The sequence below is a fragment of the Drosophila albomicans genome, chromosome 2R (genome assembly GCF_009650485.2).
Source record: "Drosophila albomicans strain 15112-1751.03 chromosome 2R, ASM965048v2, whole genome shotgun sequence".
NCBI classification, from domain to species: domain Eukaryota; kingdom Metazoa; phylum Arthropoda; class Insecta; order Diptera; family Drosophilidae; genus Drosophila; species Drosophila albomicans.
This window is the reverse complement of record NC_047631.2, coordinates 5,474,956-5,497,408: the sequence shown is the minus strand read 5'-3', so window position 1 is coordinate 5,497,408 and position 22,453 is coordinate 5,474,956. Positions and strand designations below refer to the sequence as shown.

At 44.2% G+C, this 22,453-nt stretch overlaps 5 protein-coding genes across 6 annotated transcripts; 2 read left to right on the top strand and 3 right to left on the bottom strand.

Annotated features, from left to right (window-relative positions):
* The first annotated feature begins 926 nt into the window (after window positions 1-926).
* Window positions 927-15,591, top strand: LOC117576905 (uncharacterized). Its single transcript, XM_034262042.2, has 12 exons — window positions 927-1,079; window positions 1,134-3,076; window positions 3,355-5,511; window positions 5,572-5,696; window positions 5,757-5,922; window positions 7,988-8,409; window positions 8,551-8,870; window positions 9,605-9,810; window positions 11,272-11,431; window positions 11,495-13,422; window positions 13,478-14,300; window positions 14,359-15,591. Exons 1-12 carry the CDS (start codon window positions 953-955, stop codon window positions 15,579-15,581), a joined length of 9,600 nt encoding a protein of 3,199 aa, XP_034117933.2. The 5' UTR covers window positions 927-952; the 3' UTR covers window positions 15,582-15,591.
* On the bottom strand, window positions 6,792-9,050 carry LOC117574020 (WD repeat-containing protein 55 homolog). The gene is made up of 2 exons (XM_034257609.2): window positions 8,922-9,050; window positions 6,792-8,867 (listed from the first exon to the last, which is right to left on the bottom strand). Exons 1-2 carry the CDS (start codon window positions 8,927-8,929, stop codon window positions 7,319-7,321), a joined length of 1,557 nt encoding a protein of 518 aa, XP_034113500.2. The 5' UTR covers window positions 8,930-9,050; the 3' UTR covers window positions 6,792-7,318.
* LOC117574024 (cell cycle checkpoint protein RAD1) lies at window positions 9,241-10,939 on the bottom strand. Of its 2 annotated transcripts, XR_007955236.1 has the most exons (3): window positions 10,744-10,939; window positions 10,150-10,684; window positions 9,976-10,097 (listed from the first exon to the last, which is right to left on the bottom strand). XR_007955236.1 is itself a non-coding variant. In XM_034257614.2 (2 exons), exons 1-2 carry the CDS (start codon window positions 10,246-10,248, stop codon window positions 9,378-9,380), a joined length of 819 nt encoding a protein of 272 aa, XP_034113505.1. In that variant the 5' UTR covers window positions 10,249-10,293; the 3' UTR covers window positions 9,241-9,377. The 2 variants fall into 2 exon arrangements, 1 of the variants encoding a protein (XP_034113505.1); XM_034257614.2 differs by lacking the exon at window positions 10,744-10,939 and having other exon boundaries at window positions 9,241-10,097; window positions 10,150-10,293.
* Window positions 15,592-15,721: 130 nt separating the features above from the next.
* LOC117574022 (thiamin pyrophosphokinase 1) lies at window positions 15,722-16,951 on the bottom strand. The gene is made up of 3 exons (XM_034257613.2): window positions 16,558-16,951; window positions 15,936-16,496; window positions 15,722-15,883 (listed from the first exon to the last, which is right to left on the bottom strand). Exons 1-3 carry the CDS (start codon window positions 16,916-16,918, stop codon window positions 15,738-15,740), a joined length of 1,068 nt encoding a protein of 355 aa, XP_034113504.2. The 5' UTR covers window positions 16,919-16,951; the 3' UTR covers window positions 15,722-15,737.
* Window positions 16,952-17,019: 68 nt separating this feature from the next.
* Window positions 17,020-21,935, top strand: LOC117574019 (zinc finger protein 850). Its single transcript, XM_034257607.2, has 2 exons — window positions 17,020-18,590; window positions 18,654-21,935. Exons 1-2 carry the CDS (start codon window positions 17,391-17,393, stop codon window positions 21,339-21,341), a joined length of 3,888 nt encoding a protein of 1,295 aa, XP_034113498.1. The 5' UTR covers window positions 17,020-17,390; the 3' UTR covers window positions 21,342-21,935.
* Window positions 21,936-22,453: the final 518 nt, after the last annotated feature.

The following is a 22,453-nucleotide window of genomic DNA, read 5'->3' as shown; positions in this document are numbered from 1 at the left end:
TATGTGTGTGATTTTTTCATACGACGTTAATATTTTTGTGCTATTTAGGTGATTTTGGCACTGTTTTGGAGCTTTAATTTGCAATTTTATATTATTAAAACAGTGATCAGGCAATTACTACATGTGTTTGCTACAAAAACACACCAAACAATATGTCTCTGATGCCTGCAAATTAGCAGTTTCCTCACTTTGCCATTAAGGTGTCTTGTCGGGCTTCGGGCAGCAAGCAGCAGGTAAGCTCTCCTTATTCCCCCGTCCATTCAATTCATTCATACTCTCTCTCACTTGCTCACTCTCGCTCTCTCTTCCAAAATATTGTGCTCTTTCTGTCTTATTCGACTCACAGCTGTTTTTCACTGCCCATTCTCTGTTTCTTATCACCAACAAATTTAATGAAATTTTTAATGCACAACCTACTACAAGTTTTATGACAAATTTCAATGCAATGACAATTTCTCACATTGATGACGAATACGAAGTTTTTTTATTCGTGAAGATAGCAGCTTGATTTGCACGGATGATGTAGTCTCAATAATATAGAATCCCAGATCTCTTTAGATATTGTATGCTTATAGAGAATATAACCAGTTGGACCTAAGTTTGAAGTCACGCAATATTATTTGTAAGTGCTAGAAATGTCTCTTTAAATAGTAACATTTAAATCATGGCAATCGTAAATATTTTAAATGTGGCCTAGACAGTACTTATAATAAATCTCTCAATTCGCAAGGCAGTTTGGAAGATTTAATTAATTAATGTGAATTTCCAATTACCAATTTCCTGATTATAATTAATAATTGTTCAAAGTAGTAGGCGAGAAATATAGTGCAAATATTTTAGGATTTTCTGTAATTCTCATAATACTCAGATTTATGTGATCGCGTACACATTACAATTTTTTTCTAATTTCTGTTTCTCTTTAAAAGTAAAAACAAAAAAAAAAAGCGAAAGCATGGAGAATGAACAGGATGAACTCAGACACAGACATTTGCAGGACCAGCATCGTAGCCAGCATCAACATCAACGACTTTCAATTGGCTACCCCAATGTAATGCTTCACGTTGGCTCTCGAGAAACGCGTAAGTTTGATACCCTCGAATTAGAAGTTGTGTATAATCTGAATATCATTTTAGAGCGCTCGCCGTATACTGTCTACTTTGAACAGCAAAGCGATGCGCTGTCGGATGGATATATGCTAATGCCCTCATATCTGCAGACGTCGGATCCGCAGGCAACTGCGCACATCAACAACATGGAGGCGTCAACAACAGCTGGATATGTGCCCATGTTTCAATATCAGACAGCCCCAAGATCACTGAATCGGGAATCATATGCGGAGCCAGCGAGCTCAACTGAGGCTGCTGCTGGATCACTTCGAGGTGGTAGCAGCAAGTGCCGTAAATGTAATGGGATGCGTGAGGTTTGTCACTGTCATTTGATGCGTGAACTCAGCAGCAGCGGCTATAATGTGGCACCGCCGCCAGTAAATGAGCACAGTGTAGAAGAGCGAGTACATTCGACACAGTCCACGGGAAGCTCGGGAAGTAGTACAACAGAGCCAACCCAATTCTTTGAGCTCTCCTCAACTTCGACGGCAGCCACATCCACACTTTCGTCTGCAGCAAGCTGTAGCATTGGGGGTGGTGGCGATAACTCTGCTCCTGTTACTGGTGCATCGCAGTTCATTCCGAATCACACTCAACGTAAGACTGAAACGGAAACCCGCTCATCGCATGCCTATGCAGTGGAGCGGGCTGACCAAAACATACACGACGAGCAGCAAGCAAATAACAACAATAACGATAATAATGTTGACAGTAATGAGCGCGAAGTGGCGGCGACATCGCGACTTGTTAGTATTTGGCCAGCTGCAATGGATGATCATGCTGTCGATGAGCCGCTGCTCTTGCAACCGACCTCAAGTGTGGTGTACGAGCTGCCCTCTAGTTCGCTGCTTAGCTCCAATGCCAGCAACACGAGCAGCTCCTTCGAGGCGAACAGCAGCAATCAGCAACTACCGGCGCTAAACAATAGTAATAATAATTCCACAGTCTACGATGATGTCACATCGAGTGCATCGGACACGGAGCATGTGCAATTTGCAAATACACGCACCACCAACACAACAACAACGACGTCGGCGCAAAAAAAAAAGCATTCACAGAATCGATCTCGCATTTCAGCTGGTGGAGCTGCAGCTGGTGAATCATCATCAGCAACTGCATCGTCTTCTTCGACAGTAATTGAACTGGATGCCACGCCCAGCACCAGCGCCCAAGCACAGCAGCAGCAGCGGCAACAACAGCAGCAGCAACAACAACAGCAGCAGCATCAACATCAGAATACTTGTAATTTATTTCGGCTACGACGCTACCACAATAACAGCGCCAGCATTTATGACCTCGACCATACGGGAGACAACAGCAGTGATGATGGCTGGGATCTGCGAACACACAATGCACCTGCTGGCGCTCCAGGAGGCAACCGTTCACGGCCGCAAAGCAGCAGCGATCTGGATGCACTTCACGCAGATCACACCTACTATAATAGTCGTGGTTATGTGCATGGCATCATTGGGCCACCGTTGCTGCCGCCGGATGGCAATTTTATACGCTCCACTTCGGCGTCTTGCACAACGGACACACATACAACATGTAGTGTAGATTACGGCGGTCGTGATATCTGTGGAGTGCATCGGCTAACCACAGAGAGAACCAACGGCAATGCCAACGCCAGCTCGACATCCTCCGGTATTGCGGATCCGCAGCAAGAACAACAACAGCGTCCTGCCGCGGTGCTGAAAACATGCTATGCCTCGGGATTGGGCAGTGGCATTGTGCGAACACGTTCGCGAGTCCGCTCGATGGATGAACCAATAACCGCTAGCAGCAGCAGCAATAGTAGTAGTAGCAATGGTATACGTCATCCACCTAGGAAACTGGCACGTCTGGAGGCGCACAATGATGTGCAACTGTCGCCCATGTCGAATCTGTCACCAACAAACTTCTATGCATTTCAACCAGGTCGTCATCGACATCGCACTTTCGCCGAATTGGCTAGAGCCAATAATCTGCAGGTGAGCTGAGTACAAAGTTTTTACCTTTTCCTCAATGTGTTTTCCAGCATAGATTTAAGTAAAAAGCAAACCACAATGTGATTTGTGATCCATGAGTTTGCATTCTGCATCAGCGTGAATAAACTTATGGGCTTTGTTTTTGAGTTTCGACATGCTTCTTTCAGTTTCTTAATGAATAATGAGTATCAAATAATTGAAATTTGTATGTATTGGCGTATGCAGACTATATACTATACATATATATTGACTATATGCGTTCTCTTCTAATTTAATTGCAGGCGCAACAAGCTGCAACGAGCCAGCCGCAGCAGCAGCAACAACAGTCAACAAGCGGTGGCTCGTGCGTAATTGCTTATGTTGGCAGGCCCCGTGAGACTGATGGCAGATTGACATCTGGATCGAGGGAGCAGCACAATCTGCCTTCCACCTCGACGAGCAGACGTCACAATCACAATCCGAATGATGGAGATGCGGTGCTAACGGCCCCCGACTTGCAGTTGGATGACTGGTCTTCGGACTCGAATGGCGAGGACGATGACGTTGTGTTTGTGCATTCCACACGTGAACCGATACTCTCCATTGATCTAACCTCCGATGATGATGGTCTGGGAAGCAGTAACGAGCCAGCACTTCACCAGCAACTACATCAGCAACTCCAGCAAATTCAACAGCAACAACAACAGCAGCAACGTCACCTGCGCGAAGAGCCGCTAGCCACATGCAGTCGAGCTGATGGGATGGCAGTCCAAGCAGCAGAATCAAATGATGCAACAGCGCCAGCAGCTGCGACGCTGTTGCCTCGTTCGAACTCGGCCAATGAATATGAAGATCGACGACGTCGTCCTGCGGCGGGCACTTCCTTCGCCTTCTACAGCGGCGCTTTGGCGGATCGTGCGGCCATCACAGATCACAACTACAGCAGCTACAATCATAATCCAGCGCAGGCGCCGACAATTAACTACCGAGATGTCATGGAAGCAGCCACACCATACTCACGAGGACCCCTATGCCCTACACGATGCCCGCGTCTTCATGCCACTGTTGCACATTCGCAACGCTACTTTCAGCCAATTACTCCGCCACCAATTTGGCATTTTGCACCATTGGCCGAAGCACCACAACCACCGCCGCCGCCACCGCCGTCTAGTGGCAATGCTGGCAATTATGTGCGCATGTCTCGTGGCAATGCGAATACGGCTAGTGGTGTTGTGGCGCCACCACCGCCGCCGCCGCAGCTTGATGCCGTGCCTAGTGGTGGCAACAGTCCGGCTTACTATCACCGCTATCAGCCGTACTATGTGCCGCATTATACGTTTCCGACGTTGCCTGCTAGCCGAAGTCAGAATGGCGGCGGCGACTACTCACCAGGTCCACCGAATCCCCACTATCAAGGCGGTCTGAGTAACGCCAATGGCAGTAGTCGCAGTTCGTTTAGTGGAGCGATGAGTGCAGCAGCAGTGGCTGCCACGGTGGCAGCCGCGCAGGCGCAATCCTTTCATGATCTACTGTCGCTAGCAAATGTACCCAGTTCACCGGTGACCAGCATGGAAAGTGGCAATCTTGATAATGACTATCATCGCACACAAACGCTCAACATTCTGCGGCGTGCCACAACGCCAGTGGCAGCAGCTGTGGCCACGGCCGCCGGCGGCCCGCCTCCGGTCATGTCATCCATTGTGACAGTGGCAGCTGCGGTATCGCCGCCACCACCGCTGGAAATGTATTCGGGTCGCACAACGATGTCGTATTGCGGCTCACCGCCATTTAGTTTGCGCCGTTCGGAGGCGTACAACAATCATCGGCAGCATTATCAGCCGCAACCGCATCAAGGCCATCAGGCGCCGCAGAATCAAATGCACGCTCACATTCATCCGCCGCATCGGGCAAGTGCGGTGGTGGCCACTTCGCTGACACCGGCGCCGCCATATGCAGTGCATCAGAATCTGTATTATCGGCAGCAAAACATGCAGGAGCTGCATCGCCGTCATATGACGCCAACGCCCATTGATCTCTCTTCCAACCCGCTCAACTTGACTAGCAGCTTACGCCCACGCTACTTGCACACCATCTGCAACTGTGTGCATGCCCGCAACGGACCTGTTTCCAGCCTTGATCCTGCTTACTATCCGGCATATGATGCGGTGCAGCAGCAAACTACTTCAACAGCCTCTGCACCAATTGATGCGCATCAGCCTCATCCACCGCCACCGCAATATGGCCTGTATCAGCCTCCTCAGCAACAACAACAGCAGCATCAGCAACAACAACAGCAGCAGCAACAACAACACCAACAGCGACGGCGCCCTGCAATACATCATCATATGATCCACCATTATTCTCCATTGCATCTGGAAATCGGCTTGGCCACGCCCCTTTCGTTGGGCTCCTCACGCATACTAATTGGACCACCGCGTCCCAATCGTGGCGCTACTTTGGTAAGTTAAGTTTTTGCTTTTAATACTACAATAAAAGTTAATTAAATGCTCATCGCACAGGAAATCATTGAGCGCAATACTTTACCGCATAAATATCGACGGGTTCGACGTCCCAGCGAAACGGACGAAGATGCAGAAAAATGTGCCATTTGCTTGTCCCTCTTTGAGATTGAGAACGATGTGCGGTAAGTGCATGTTAATCAATTGCTTCAGAATCGAATTTAATGAAATTTTAAAACTTACAGCCGGTTGCCATGTATGCATCTCTTCCATACTGATTGCGTTGATCAATGGCTAGTCACGAATAAGCACTGTCCGATTTGTCGCGTCGATATTGAAACACATATGGCTAAGGATGCACTTGTTCCCAGCTCGAGTGGTGCCGCTGCTGCTGCTGGTACCGCTGCCTTATGACATTGTGTACATGGCATATTTATGTAATCTGGCACCCAGAAGCAAGAGCAACAGCAACAAACATCATGCATGGACATGCACTTTATTCGAATTAAGTTCTTCGTCATTATTTAAAGATCACCGCACCGTTGTGCTGCTGGTTATATTGCAAACGCACACACGACTATGAAAAGAAAGATGAAGGATATACTATATATATATACATTCTAAGTGTTGTTGCTGCTGCTGCCAATGTGATACGATACAACATACAATGGGAAATGCATATTTATGTTAACTGGTTCGCAAAAAAAAATTAAAAGCTGAGTTCGTCATCAGGTTTGCCATGCCAGTGCTAGCCACACAGCGGCAATCAAAAAATTCTTTAATATTCAACAAAAAAAAAAAAAAAGAAACTATAAAAAAAATTACAAAAAAAATCGTCAGCCAGGAACAGTTTAAACCCACCAGCAAACTAAGCGAAAGTCAAATTTTAGCGTTGCGTTAAAATGCAAAAACTTAACAAAAAGTAACTTCAGCTCAAGCTCTGCTCTACGTACACACATAACATATAAAAGTTAATAGATAAATATTTCGAAATGTAATCATTTCCTATGAATACACATAAGAACACTATATATATATAAAGATATATATATATATATACATACATATTATGTCCATGTTTTGTGAAACAAAATTCTTGTGATTACACGTATGTATATGTAACTACGTATTGTTAGTGTGATTGGCGCCTCCCCCAAAATAGTTAATGATTCTATGTACACCAACTCTAATTGTTATAATACACGCAGCCATGCATACATATTTTACAATTTATTCCGAAATTATAAAGTGTGGTTTTCATCAACAAAAAAAGGATAACATTCAATTTGAAAAGCATTTTATTATTTGATACATTTTCAATATATTTTTTGTTTTGTTCTTAAATTTATAGTTTAACTTCTCATGTGCCATAATTCTCATTGAGTTTTTGATTGATCCGTTGTGTGACGCAAGGCTAAATGTGAGCCACTTCTTTAATTCTAAAATTAGGCATAAGTTTATTTGCTCGATACCCTAATCCAATTGAAATTTGGACACAGGATAGAAATAAATTTTTGTAATTACTCGTATAATAATAAAATTATTATAATATTAATTGAATTTGTGAAATGAAAAATTAAATACAATAATTAATATTCAATTTCCACATTTCCAAGATCATCTCATTTGTCGAGGAACAAAAAAATTAAAATCATTGGAGGTACATGCTAACTTTATTTAAAGATTTTACAGCGAGAAAATTAATGTCTATGGCTAAAAATTGTTAAGAAATCGTTAACAATGTGTATGTATAACGCCGAACTAGAAATTTATTTCTGATTTTTATTTATCAGAGAGACATCATTATCTAAGTTATATTGCTGGGACCAGCACCTGTATCGATAATATCGTTACTTCCTTCTCCCGCATTCTTGTCGTCCTCGTCATCGTCGTCATCATGTTCCTTGGTCATATCCGCAAAAAAGTCTCCTGCATTTGTGCACTTGGATGATGGTAAATTGTGTCGTTTTTCCTTGTAAGCATTGTGCTTTTCATTGTATTTGATGTCACCAAAGTCCTCGAAATATTTGACATTCCAGAAGCGCACATCGTTGTTATGTGATGAGGATGCCAAAAGTTCTCCGCTGTTGTTGATGTCCAGTGATTCGATGGGCATATTGTGTTGTCCCACAACTCCGAGATTGCGATATGGGGCAATATGGCAAGCACGTATGTTGCCATCCTCGCCAGCCACGCACGCAATTCGATCTGTAATGGGTATCATCAGACTTATGGGGCTCTTAATGCCTGGGTACATGTCACAATGGTAACCGAAGTAGCCCCAGTTATAGGTGTAGAGTCGTCCCTTTGAGGTGCCCGCCACCAACTTGGAACTGCCGCGATAAATGCCCATGCAGTTCATCTCTTCCTCGTACGGTTCCGACTGCACGTACAACTTGCGAGCACCTATATTGTAGGTGGTCAAATAGCCATCGGCACTAGTGGCCAATAACAGTTTATTTTGTTCATTGGTCAGTATTTGGGTGATCTGATCCTCCACTTCCTTCAGCTCGAAGATGGCGTCTTTTGTACGAAAATCCCACAACTTAACAGTTCCCGCATCATCGCCGGTGGCAAACAGACGTTCGTCGAGCACATGGAGCTTATTGATGGCATCATCGTGAGCTGTCTCATAGAGTTTCTTCAACTTCTCCGTCTCCATGTCGGTAATCATCACACACTTGTCTTTGGAGCAAGTGATCAAACTGCGCCCATCCTCTGTGAACTCTACGTCACGACAAGCCTTAGCATGCACTTCAATCGAGCGCAAGAGTTTGTTTTCTTCGTTGCCGTACTCATACAAGTGGACATCTCCAATTATGGTGGCCAGAGCGATAATATCGCGTTGCGGATGAAAGCAAATGTCGGTTATGAAATCTTCCAACTTGATCTCTGGCGGTGAGCTGCGCGGCTTCTTAATGGCCGCTATGATCGCACGCACTGTCTCGTCCGTCTCATCATCTTCATCCAAATGTGAATAGTCAGCTGCGGCAGTATTTCCACTTCCACCTGAACCACTGGGACCTAAGCCATCGTTAGCTGTCTGTTCCTTGCGTCGTTTGGCATTGCTCGCACCGCCAGCTGCCGCCTCATCGAGCATGGAATCATCCGAGTCAGAGTCTTCAGCATTTGGGTCAAAGCTACCATCGCTACTGATGCTATCGTCGGAGCTGCTGTGGACATCGTTCTCTTGGGGTGCCCCCAGTGCATCCATGTCCACCAAATCGTATTCGTCATCGTCGCTCTCCGATTCGTTGAGCACCTCTTGTTCTATTTCAGCTATAACACCAACTACCATATCGTCATCAATGTCCTCGAGCTCATCTTCATCGGCTGGCGTCTTAAAATGCTCATGCCTAGTAAAATAGAAATTAACACGTTGCGACATCGTCAAATCTTCCATTTCTTACGTATGCATATTATAAAAGATCCAAAATCGGAGTTTTTACGCTTTATTTTTATGGAGCACGCTTTTTTCCGCCAGAATAACCCAACACAACCAAGAAGAGAAACAAGAAGAAGCAATACACACAACAAAACACATGCTAGGCACACAGCTGATGGCATGGCAACAACAACGGCAGCATACAAAATGGAGGGTACATTTAACGATACCCTGTAATAGGTAACTATTCGAAAGCGTTTAGCGCTATTGCGATGCTCTTCAAATAATACGCATATGCATTCATCGGCTTAACGATTATTTGAATTCATTAATTTTATTGAATCTGAATTTAAAGAGTTTTATTCGTCACGAGCTACGCTCCGCATACAATAATCTTAAACGCATTTTGCTTATAGCGCAGGCAGCAACAATAAGAACAAAACTTGTGAGTGATGCCAGATCGTTTAAAAACAATGCCATTTCAACTGATGTCCAACAATGGAGTGATGAAGAAACGCACATACATTTCCTCCTGAGCGTCCGACTGCATCATGAAATGCATCTCCAGCAGACCACTGGCATCGGTTTTTATGGCCACCTTAGTGGCCACCTGCAATGCCTTGTTGGTTAAGCGTATCTGTTGACTTTTATACTGAGCTACTGTTGTTGCATGGCAATTGAACAAAATAATCATGTCACTTGACTTAGCCACTTCGACACTGGATTCCGCCTGCATGACACCGAGCGTGGCAATCTTGAAATGCGGTTTTAATGGCGATATCGTCAATTCGTATTCCTCGGCTGCCTTGTCCAGTTCATGGAAAATATTCGACATGTCGGGACCACGCATAAATATCGTATTCAAACTGGAACTATTTGAGTCCAGTTCATACTCCATGGGCTCCTCCACATTGGTGGTTTTGATGGCACACTCTGTACTGACTTGTTCATCATCGTGGGGCTCCAACAAAATAAGTAGTGGCGAACCCTCGCCTTTGTACAGCATTTTAATGCCACAATCAGCCAAGCCGAAGAGGCTTAAACATTCTGCTAACACATTGATTTTAATGCTGAAACTCTGGGAATCTTGAATGTGATATTCCGCAAAAAATGAGGGAGAAATAAATATTGTTGCCTGAATGGATTTACCCTGCTCCACAGTGATAAGCAATCCTTCTTCACTAGCTTGCAACGTACCGAACTGAAAAAAAATAAGTTAGTATTTGTTTGTTTATAACAAGACGCACATTTACATCACTGAAGCAAATAGATTTGATGGCCGCGTGGAAGGTTTTGATGTGATCGAGCCGACATACGAATTTGTAATCATCATACTGCGATTGTGTCAGCATTTTACGATTTTTAATAATTCCCTTCGCGTAAAGCACTTTCGAATGCTGCATTAATCCACATATATGTCTTCATGAAAATATTTAAACTGCTCCAGCGTTAAGATCTGCTCTCGTGACGATGAATTAAATAACTGATGCAGACGCTGGGCCAGCACATGCTCACAGGTGAAAGAAACGTACTCACTGCCCGATTCTGTATTAACCCGCAATTGAAGAACAAAGTCCTGGAAGTAGGGACACTTGCAATAATTAATGTCCGGCAGAATGCGAAACACATGTGCTGTGTTTCGCTTGCTAACTAATTCAACGATTTTGCGACAGCGATCTGGAGTGTAGTATGTAATAAATGACCATTCATCTAGCAATCGGAGTGTGCGTTCCAATAGATCCTCTCCTAATAAAGCAGTAAGTTCGGCAAATAACTGAGCTCTTTCACCTTGAAGTAATGGCAAAATAAATAGAAAAAATTTATAAATTGTGAATGGACTGTGTTACCTGTGGAGAGTGTATTGTCCTCTGTTTTTTTATATTTATTAAAGACCAGTTGTACCAATTCTGGCAAAAAGAAATCGCTCGTTCTTAAATTCTTCACGTCAATATGCTCCATTTGAGGATTTTTGTTGTTTGCCACCAAATTGTAAATCGATTTTAGATAGTCGATTACATGACGGCGCATAAGTTCGATAGATAGATAGATTTTGATTGAAGATGTTCAATTGGTAAAGTAATTTATATTTCAAAACTACTTGCACTAGTTCTTTTCAAAATTATTCCAAGTAAATAAGCGATGTACTTTTGATTTGCGTTCATCTTGAATTATCTTATTGTATGATTGTATTTATTTATTTTTATCAGAACACACATCAAAATCACTTTCAGTTTATAAATTGTAACAGTCGACTCACCGCCACATTTGACAATACTGATGACACTTGATATCGATAACCAAACGGAGTCTGAGGAGTCTTGCCCGCGTTTTTATGTTGAATAGTTTGTTTATGTTGATGATTGTGTTAAGTTTAGTTGTTATTAAAATTTTATCAGTATTTAAGTTGTGTGGTGCTTCACAAGATGTCTAGGAAACCCATTGATTATGTGAAGCAGATGACAATGTCGAGCTTTCTTGGATTAGAGGATTCCAGCCAAAGTCAATCGACGCTATCGAAGAAAGCTGACCGAAAAAGTTGTTAAATTTTATTAACAATAATGCGACGCAATATTAACAATTGTTTTTGTTTGTTCGCAGATATTGTGGAGGCCAGGAAAACTAAAGCAAAGTTCTATAATCCCATCTATATTGATTCATCCTCATCCGACGAAGATGATAAACAACCTTCAATTTCAGCAACTGAAACAGGGAAATTATCAAGGAGCAAGACGACGGATAAACCCTGCACAATCGGCAACGCTCTTATTAAAAAGTATAGCTTTGAAAACGATAAGCAATCGCCATTGGCTCCACTTTCATTGCCAACGCAATCGCCATCAGGTTCAGCCATCAGCTCAGACATAAAAAAGAACTTTGATAACTTTGAGGAGGAATTGAATAGAGATGCCACTTATCAAGCGTCGTTATCAAAGCTAAATGGTCACATCAAGAAGCTATCCATGTCGCCGCATAAACCACTACTAATGTCGCAGTCGCCGCTAAAATCCGCAGTTTATGAGACACCTACATTGAACACTTCGAATACGAGCGGATCCCAAGACAGTTTTGACTTTCTGGTGAAGCAAACACAAAAGAAGAAACCCATCCTAAAGCTGGAGCAGTCCACAGAAGATACGAAATTGAGAACTCAGGCGGATTCAAAAACAGAAACTAGCGTTGTGAAACCAAAACTCAAAATTGTCTTTAGCAATTCACTAGCCGAATATTTGCGAGATTTGGGACAGTATGATATTGATGTAAGCAAGACGGATTTTGGCCAACAAAATGAATCGACGCTAAAGAGCACTATGGGCTCATATAAAACACGCTATGTGGAGCTAATGGAAAAATATTGTGAAGTCATTGATCAAATACCCGCTGCACATTTTAATGAAATCGATGGTTTTGAGCCAAACACATTTCTGAAGCTCAAGGTAATGCGACAGAAATTCAAAGCGCGATCTCAATTGCTGGAGCGGCAAATAGAGCGACAGAGGCGTGAACGTGAAGCTGCTGTGGAAAAATGCGATTTTGAGGAACTTGAGCGAGAGGAACGCGAGATGCTGGCTGAAACAAAGCAAGCTCCAGCACTTGCGCCAAGCAAACCAAATGCAATCAGTGATATTAAACCAGCGACAAAAGCGATAAGTTCAACTGACAGCAACTATACAAATGGCGTACCAGATGATTTTGATGATTTGGTACCCGTGGCAAGTCCACAGTATGATCCTGATGAAGATGATTACTTAGCACAGAGCATGTTGCTGGATGATGAAGAGATCAACGCGAACCCTTGCGAGCCTCCAGCTCCTGCTGCAGCTGCCAATAAAACTAACCCCGCATCAAAGGTGGATTCCGATGATGATTTCGAGGACACTTTAAAACAAATACGTGACGAGCACGAAGCGCAGCAAGGACGCAAGTCTCAGTACAATAATTGCATTTATGCGGACTTTGAAGCTGTCAAGCTGCCGACGTCTAAAGAGAATTTACAGCCTGCCCAGAGAATTAATTTTGCTGACAATAAACCGTCGACTAAACCATCAACAATCGTGCTGGACGATGATGGTTTCCCTGAGTATGATCCAGCGCTCTTTGAGCAGGCTTTTGCCAAGGCAGCGAATTCGAGTAGGATTGATTTGACCAGCGATTCGCCTTCCACAAGCCGGTTAAGCTCTGAAATAAAACTACCAAAGGCTGCGGCACAAAGAATATCGGGTAATTTTCATTCTAATGTGCACAATGATGGCACCACTGGCGAGTTCGATGGTCAAAAATTTGAGCATTCAACGCGTTTGATGCAGGCGCTGAGTTTCAACTTTGGATTGCGAAGCTTTCGTCCTAATCAACTGCAGGTGATCAATGCGGCGTTGTTAGGCAACGATTGTTTCGTCCTCATGCCAACAGGAGGTGGAAAATCGTTATGCTATCAGCTACCCTCAATTCTCACAGAAGGCGTTACCATTGTGATTAGTCCACTCAAGTCGTTAATCTTTGATCAAGTCAACAAACTGGCTTCTTTGGATGTAAGTACAAGTCTGTTTTATATAAAAGCCATCAATTGAACGCAATTATTTGCAGATTTGTGCCAAGTCTATGTCTGGTGAGCAGACAATGGAGGAAGCTATGGCCATCTACTGCGATTTGGAAAGACGTCCACCGCTGGTCAAACTGCTTTATGTAACGCCAGAGAAAATTTCTAGTTCAGCGCGGTTCCAGGATATTCTGGATCAGTTGTATGCCAACAATTATATTAGCCGCTTTGTTATCGACGAAGCCCATTGTGTTTCCCAGTGGGGGCACGACTTTAGGCCCGACTACAAGAAATTAGGTATACTGCGAACACGCTTTCCCAATGTTCCATCCATGGCGTTGACTGCCACGGCAACGCCACGTGTGCGCAAGGACATTTTGCAGCAACTGAATCTCACGCATTGTAAATGGTTTCTTTCGAGCTTCAATCGCAGCAATTTGCGTTATCAGGTCCTTCCCAAGAAGGGCGCATCAACCATCGATGATATGCGCAGCTTTATACAAACACGTCCGGCTACCGCTAGCGGCATTATCTATTGCCTTTCTCGCAAGGAATGCGATGAGGTTGCCAATAAGATGGTCACGGCTGGAATACGTGCGGTAGCCTATCATGCTGGCCTGACTGATAAGGCACGTGAATCACGTCAAAAGGATTGGATAACAAACAAAGTGCGCGTCATATGCGCCACTATTGCCTTTGGAATGGGTATTGATAAACCAGATGTGCGCTTTGTTTTGCACTACTCGTTGCCCAAGTCCATTGAAGGTTATTATCAGGAGGCGGGCCGCGCTGGTCGCGATGGCGAAATAGCTGATTGCATTCTCTATTACAACTACAGCGACATGTTGCGTCTCAAAAAAATGATGGATTGTAAGCATCTTAATATTATTGGTATTTTCATTGTCTAACTTCTTAACTCCAACTGCAGCTGATCGCGCACTTCAATATCATGTGAAGAAGATTCATATCGACAATTTGCATCGCATTGTTGGCTACTGTGAGAATCTCACTGACTGTCGTCGTGCCCAGCAGCTGGACTATTTTGGCGAGCACTTTACTAGCGAACAGTGTTTGGCGAATCGTCAAACTGCCTGCGATAATTGCTTGAAGAAACGCAACTACTCAAATATCGATGCACTCGAGCAATGCCGCAAGGCAGCGTGTGCCGTCAGGGACTTGTGCAGTGGTCGCTCAAGATTCACGCTGCTGCATGTGGCTGACGTTCTAAAGGGAGCTATGATTAAGAAGATTGTGGAGTTCGGGCATAACAAGACACCACATCATGGGGCTCTTAAGGACTGGGATAAATTGGATGTGCAGCGACTGCTGCGATATATGGTGCTTAAGGAATATTTAAAGGAGGAGCTCATCTTTACAAAGGATATTCCGCAGGCTTATCTCTACCTGGGTAGCAACATAAATGCACTCATGAAGGAGAGTCCCAAAATTGACTTTGCACTCACACGCAAGGACAGCGGTGGTTCCAAGGTGGTGGCTACCGTCTCAGAACCAACTGCAGCAGGCAACAGCGATATGCGGCATGTGCACGATCGTTGCTATAGCGATCTGCTAGACTTGTGTCGCACTTATGCTGCTGCACGCAATGTCACCATGGCCAGTATCATGAATATGCAGGCGCTTAAGGCGATGGCCGAGGAGCTGCCTACCACAGAAAAGGACATGTGCGCCATTCCCCACGTCACCAAGGCCAATTTCGATAAATACGGCGCCAAGCTGCTGGAGATCACAAGTGGCTATGCCACCGAAAAGGAATGTCTGCTGGTCATGCAGGAGATGGAAGCAGATGCAGTAGCTGCTGACGAACCAACGCCAACGGCTAATGACAGCAACGATTGGGAACAGGCGGCAGCGCAACAAGGCTCCTCTGGTGGTAGCGAAACGTCTTTCGGGGGTAAACGCAAGCGAGCCTGGCGTGGACGTGGAGCTTCTAGTGTCAAGCGATACAAGGGCGCAGCAGCATCGCCTGCAGCGGCACGAAAGAAAGCCGTAGTAACAAGGGGCACTCGAGGAGCAACCAGAGGCGCTGCTGCATCGAAACGAGGCGGTGGCTCGGGCTCCAGTTCGTGGTTGGGTAAGAAGACAGGCAGCAGCAGCGGTTTTCAGATGATGCCTTTGCCAGGATCACGTTAAGTAGTTAAGTTTGTGTAATAATAAACGCTTGGTTTTCTTTTAACACTTTTGAATAACAAGAATCTTATGCCTAAACCATAAGTACTGCTTTAGTCTCCAAGTGGCATTTCTAACAACAACAAAATAGTAATGAAATAGCTACTCTGGCTATTATTCCTATTTTACGCTTGATTGTGGCTTCTCCTCGAAGTCGTAGGCGCCCATGGACCAAATCAAGTTACCATCTGTCTGCACTTGAACAAACTCTGTGGAATAGGTATTTGATGTGCTGACCATGCCACCAAAATCCAGTTGTGCGTGGTCTGCAAGTTATAAGATTAACTTTGATATGATAAGGGAAACATTACTACTTACACAGATTCCACTTCAATCCCGTTGTGGTCACATTATGGGCCGCACTTCCTACAGGAATTAAGGAGCACCATCGTTGATTGGTCACCAGATCGAGTGGAATTTGGATTGTGTGTTTTCCCGGACGCAGCAGCCACGTTATTGAATCGCCACTGAGCAGATACACATTGCAGTTGTCTTTCTGCATCTTGTACAACGTATTCAGATTGGCCATCACCTGATCCAATCGACCCGAACAATCATGAAAGACGACGACATCTTTTACTTTACGCTGCACCATCACCGGCTGGAGCACTGTGAAGGCTTTGGTAAAATCTGTTGCATCCTGATCGGGCGTGTTGATTTTGGGCGTTGATTTGAAAAATTCGATCGTTTCTTCGGTTATAGAATCAAAGTCGCCTGTTATTAGATCTGGTGGTTCAACCAACTCTGCAACTGGCGTTGTATCATTGTCATTGTCGCTCATTGTCTGCTCTGGCTGCCTTAAGGCCGCTTGCTGTGCTTGTGATACCACAAAGTTGCGCCAGTGATTTGAACCGCCGTCAACGGTGCATCGCAAGATTGCTATTTTCAGATTTAGATTAGATGAGCTTTAATTTTAGTTATTTATATTTTGGATACTTACCATTCTTCCATAACCGCTTGACCACGTGTGCGGGAACTTGGATTCGCCGATTAAGCACAATACACACATGTCCATTGGGGCCCAAGCGAAAATTCTCACTAATTAGGTTGTTGGGCATCCATTTGTACTCTTTGGGTGGCACTGTGTGGTCCATTTGTTGTCTGAAGCCGATGGTTGTTTTGGTACAGAAATTGCGTGGGTGACTGCGTGCCCTGCCAGACTGCTGCAAAATACGCCAATCGTCTGGCAACGCTAATATGGCAGTTCCCGCGCTACGCAATAATTTGAAAATGACATTTTTGTTAGCTGCCGCCGCTACCATTTTATGGCAGCGAGTGCCGTTCAATCGTACGAAACTCATCAAATTTGAATTATTATGCCTGGCACGAGCCGGCATATTTCATAAATTCCAAACAAAAATCACAATTAAAAGTCAAGTGGACCAGCTGGCCATGTCAATAACAACGGCGGAATGACGATTAATCGTGGCTTGCAACTCTGCGACGCCGCAAACAAAATGGCTCTGATTTTTGCAGACTAACTAAAAAAAGATGGTTTGAATTTTTGCAATTTAAAAATACAGAAAATGCAAATGGTAAATTAAAACAAATGTAATACATTTTTCAAGTGTGCAATAAGTGCGTAAGTGTTGGTAAGATGAATGTGGCGAGATTTGTCGAGTGAGAAATATGGCTAACAAAGATGCGTGTGAATGAGATTTGAATGTACTTGAAAACTAGTTCTTACAAAACTTCACGCATACACGCACAGCCTCAGCCTCCTTCTCAGTCTTTCTATCAGCCTCCGTCTCGGACTCTGCTTCGAACTCAAAAATGGAAGGTATGGATCTGTGGACATCGATGTTTTCGGCTGATTTTGAGGAGGGCGACGATGTGATTGATAATTATAATCATGGTACCAACGCAGACGAGTTTATTGGTGAAGAAGAGGAGGAGGAGCAGGAGGCTGATATCGATGAGATGGACGATGACAGGGAAGTGGAGCAGGAGAGGGAGGAGAGAAAGCGAAAGCAGAAGGGAAATGAGCCTGATGATGATGCGATATTTGATTTCGAATTGGAACCCATTATTAGCATTGCTGAACCGGAGTTGGAGCCACCTGTGCGACGCGAAACTGTCGCCTTGGCGCCTCCAATGGCAACCGCTGGGCCACCGGTGCGTGGCGTACACCGTCAGTCGCTTCCCGCCTCGTTTGGTTCCTCGTTAATGCCACGAGGAGGGTCTGTGGTGGCAGCAACACCCCCAACGCGTCCAACAACATCGCAGATCAATGCAACCGATGAGAATGGCGTACCCATTAATTATGAATTGGGTGTCATTTACATTTGTCCCGCATGCGGGGCGGAGTATCGACAGCAGGACATGTGGAAGCGACACATGAACCAGATGCATCAGTATAACACGCGTAAGGGTCTAAATTTTGTGGCCATTGATAAGCTGTATCACCGGTGCCTGGAGTGCAACAAGCGAATTGCGATGCATAGTCGAGAGAATCTCTTGAAACACAAGTTTACACATTTGCCGTATCGCTGCACCAAGTGTTTCATCTGCAAGCGAGAGTACAAATATAGGCAGGACCTGATGGTACATCTGCGCATGGTTCACTGCGACGAGGTGGTGACTATGATGCGTGATGGTGATACTAGTGCGGGGCGTAAGACACGTGTGCGCGAGCCACGCACCGAACAACCAAGAGCGGCGAGCTACGATGATGACGACGTTAAGCATGAGGAGCCAGTGGAGACAGAGGCAGATGCTATTGTTGTTGGAGAAGAGGTGGAGGAAAAGAGAAAGCACAGTATTCCAGCGGCAACTATCAATGGGAGCAGTGTGAGCAGTGCTGCTGAAATTTGCGAGGATTACATACACTATATGTGTCCTGACTGTGGCAACGATTGCGACACTCACGCACAGTGGAGTCAGCACATTGAGTTCGTTCATGATTATGTCAGCAGACGAGGCCTCAACTTTCGCTGCGTGGACATGCAGATGCAGTGCCTAGAGTGCAAGCAGGTGGGACACATTTTATTGCGGTAAAACTTTCTCAAGTTTAATCTATTTTACATCTTTTTACAGTTTGTCATACCGAACACAATCAAGAGTTTGCGAGCTCACAAGTTTAGCCACTTATCACAACCTAATTGGATGCGCTGCAAATTGTGCTATAAAGGCTACACTGAGCACCACGAGCTGGTGACACATCTGCTCAAGCAGCATCACTTGGAGACATTAATGCCCGACGCCGAGGAAACGGATGAGCCCTTGTGCAATATCAGTGGCGGCGAAGTGGATGGCGAAGATAAAACTGCAACTGGCAATGATTGCGAGGAGGAATTGATAGCACATTGGGACGAAGCACCACGTCGCGGCGGACGCATCAGCAGCGACGACATGTACGAGCCACACATCGACTATTTGTGTCCACAGTGCGGTCGTGAGTTCATCGAGAAGAAACACTGGCGAACACATGTCGTCCAAGTGCATGGCATGAACGATCTGACCAAGTTGAACTTTGAGGTGATTAACGATCGTCAGCTGAAGTGCACAGAATGCGAGAAAATTATAACGAATGCATATGGTATACAGAATGCTCAGCAGCACCGCATTACCCACTTGCCATACAAGGCCTATGCTCGCTGTCGAAAGTGCCATAAATCGTACACGGATCGCAAGGGTTTGGTCAAGCATTTGGCCACATATCATCGTGTTGGCTACGAGCCACGTAAAGCGGCTGCTGGAGCAGTGCCCAGTAAGGTGCAGACGCCGCGAAAACAAATTGTCACTGTGGGAAATGAAACCTATGAGATCATCTACTTGGATGAAGAACAATCGTCGCCGGGCAATAATAACGTTAACGAGGAGAATGATTTTGGCGAACAGATGCAGGCAGATGATGATGACTACGCCATTAGTAGTACTAATTATAGTACCACCAGCAGTCGTCAACTATCGTCAACTCTCACGCCCTCTCACTGTCATAATCCCAATCGTTACAAGTGCGTTGATTGCGGCTCGCTATTTCCAACGCAGGCGGCGCTCAAGGAGCATATTAGCGAGGAGCATGATTTTATGGATACGCATTATAGTGCCAAGAAGTTCGACAACCCCGAACTGACTGATGAGACAGCTCCGCTTTCAGCTTCAGCTTCCGTTCAAGTGGCAACAATAAAAACGTCTTCAGGTGTTAAGAAGTCATCACAATTAAATCCATCTGGTTCTTCGACCATTGAACAAAACTATATATTCCTGTGCCCATCATGTGGCAAGGCCTACAAGACGCAGTTCGAGTGGCGTCGCCACATAAACGATGCTCACAATTTCGACAAACGTCAATACTTAAATATGCGCCAATTGGACAAGTATCGTTATCAGTGCACACAGTGTAAGGATATTGTGAGCAGCTCGAAGCTAAAGGGCCTACAGGATCACCACTTTCGTCATCTGCCCTATCGCCTGTATCTGAAGTGTCTCGTCTGCGGCACTTGCTACAATCACAAGCCCAACATCGCAGCTCATCTGCGTACGCGTCACAACATCTACGAACGCGATACACCATGGCGTGAATTACAGCCGAAGCCGCAGTACAACTATGTGATAATGAAAGACAAGGATAAAGAGAAAGAAAAGGAAGGTGGTCGAGGGATTTCCTCTAAGTCATCGTCGCCGACACCTGCCAGTAGCAGTAGCTGTAATGCAGGGCGTTCTCTAAAGCCGCAGCCAGGCGTATTGCCCACTCGACCCGCTGGACTGAATACGCTGGAGGATAGCATTTCATATCACAATGCTGTGGACTTGGATTTCATTACATACTATTGTCCTAAGTGCAATAAGAACTTTGACTCACATGCGTTCTGGCGCAAACACATTGTTGAACAGCACAATTACAACAGCCGTCAGGGCCTCAATTTTCGTCAGATCGATATTCATCATTATTTGTGCCTGGAATGCTACAAGCGTGTTACAGTCACCCACACCAAGGGTGCCATTGGTCAGTTGCAGTCGCATAAGTTCCGGCATCTGCCCTATCGATCCTTTAAGTGCCTGACCTGCAATGGTGAATTTGTGCGAAAGCAAATGTTCTTCAAACATCTGAATCGTGACACAAATCGCTGCGACAACAAGCCTTTGAGTGCCCAGGAGACGGACGATGATGGTGTAGAGCCTACCGAGAGTTTGGTTAGCGGCGGTGGCGATGATTGTTTAGTACCAGCTACTGCTAGTGCTTTAAGTGAAGTTGATCCCGCTGCTTATCGCCTGATATGTCCTCAATGCGGTGATAACTTTAAGACAACCAGCAAAGCACTATGGCGCGAACACATAAACATCTATCATGGCCTGGGCAAGCGAGAGCAGCTGCATATGCGCAAGATCGGCGAGGATCTCTATCGCTGCACAGACTGTGACGAGCAATTACAATCAAAACATTTGTGGATGCTGCAGGAACATCGCTTTCGCCATTTGCCCTATGCTCCCTACATTCGGTGCCAGGTGTGCGAAAAGCAGAAAGATGAACTGGGTCTTGGGACTGCTGCAGCTGGTCTGCACAGTATGATTGAGTTACAGCAACACATTCGCGAGAAGCACCCCGACTTGGCTGAGGGTGATGATCGAATAGAATCGCTGTTAGACGACGATGACAATGACGACCATCAACATACGAACGATGAGACGACAGGCAATGGACGATATATGCCGCTACCGCCGCATTTATTGGACGACGATGTGGATGATGTGGAATTTGAAGATCAGTATCTACTGGGCTAAGTTTTCACTAGGCAACAATACTCATAGTTTTAGTTATGCTCATATTTTTCCCTGCTTCCACAATTTCCTGAATCTAACTAATTCTTTCATTCTCCATAATTGTGAATAATCTTATTGTAACAAATGTAAAACGTTCAAAAGAAGTGCAAAACAGTAAACTAATTGGGGAGCCTTGGTGCACTGAAATTCCGCTTATGTGGAAACTGTATTTATATGAATTGAATATTATTTTATAATCAAGTAAATCTAACAGTAAGTAGATATCTAAAACGGAATATTTATTATAAATTTATCGGTTAAACAAATGACTCTCTTGTCCCACTCATTAATATAGCTCACTACGATGATATTAAACTCTTTAATATTTTTTAAATTATAAAAAGTTTTATATTTTAGCTGCAGTTTATTTATTAAATAGCCATATTATATTTTTTGAAATAGTTTATTATTAGGAACCATTATGAAGTTAAACCTTATATTACCTGAACCTTTTTACTTATGAATACATTTCTCATTGTATTAATGGCAGCTTTAAATCAAACCGCCCCTATTTATTATTTTGATATGTAGAAATAAATAAGATTTTTCGATCAAGCATAACATTTCTATTTGTATTTTACTGTTTTAATGGTTTGTATTTATGTATGTATATATATAATATATATTGTACCTTACCAGTACCAGGTGTTGATGATTTTGAAGGTTTCATTGAAGTACATATCGCCACCGCAGATCTATCTATATCTTTATAAATGAGTCCTAATAACATAGTATAGAAATTATGAAAGGCCGTGGTTGCTTTGTGGTTGCACCACACACAATGTGAATACATAAACGTACAGCTGTGTTTATATTAATCTTTATTTTATTAGTAATAGTGATTTATTTTTAATTTTTACTAAATTCCCCCGAGTAACGCCCCATAAAGTTTGGACAACAAAATTGATTTTAACGAAAGATGTTGAATTGCATTTGGGTTTCTTAAGTGGTTTAGTAAACACGGACCAATGTATATAAAAAACCAACTATAAATTAATATACAAAATGTATATATAGTATATAAGTTATTTAATTAGAGGAGAATGCATGCGATTTTTTCGGTTGTTTGAGCC

What these genes read in the sequence shown, in the direction of transcription:
- LOC117576905 (XM_034262042.2), top strand. Translation starts at nt 953, where the DNA reads ATGGAGAATGAACAGGATGAACTCAGACACAGACATTTGCAGGACCAG. An exon ending in CGTTGGCTCTCGAGAAACGC is followed by an intron (nt 1,080 to 1,133) that starts GTAAGTTTGATA and finishes ATATCATTTTAG; the next exon opens with AGCGCTCGCCGTATACTGTC. An exon ending in GAAGAAAGCTGACCGAAAAA is followed by an intron (nt 11,432 to 11,494) that starts GTTGTTAAATTT and finishes GTTTGTTCGCAG; the next exon opens with ATATTGTGGAGGCCAGGAAA.
- LOC117574024 (XM_034257614.2), bottom strand. Translation starts at nt 10,248, where the DNA reads ATGCTGACACAATCGCAGTATGATGATTACAAATTCGTATGTCGGCTC. An exon ending in AATCTATTTGCTTCAGTGAT is followed by an intron (nt 10,098 to 10,149) that starts GTAAATGTGCGT and finishes ATTTTTTTTCAG; the next exon opens with TTCGGTACGTTGCAAGCTAG.
- LOC117574022 (XM_034257613.2), bottom strand. Translation starts at nt 16,918, where the DNA reads ATGAGTTTCGTACGATTGAACGGCACTCGCTGCCATAAAATGGTAGCG. An exon ending in CAAGCGGTTATGGAAGAATG is followed by an intron (nt 16,497 to 16,557) that starts GTAAGTATCCAA and finishes ATCTGAAAATAG; the next exon opens with CAATCTTGCGATGCACCGTT. An exon ending in GGGATTGAAGTGGAATCTGT is followed by an intron (nt 15,884 to 15,935) that starts GTAAGTAGTAAT and finishes TATAACTTGCAG; the next exon opens with ACCACGCACAACTGGATTTT.
- LOC117574019 (XM_034257607.2), top strand. Translation starts at nt 17,391, where the DNA reads ATGGAAGGTATGGATCTGTGGACATCGATGTTTTCGGCTGATTTTGAG. An exon ending in AGTGCCTAGAGTGCAAGCAG is followed by an intron (nt 18,591 to 18,653) that starts GTGGGACACATT and finishes ATCTTTTTACAG; the next exon opens with TTTGTCATACCGAACACAAT.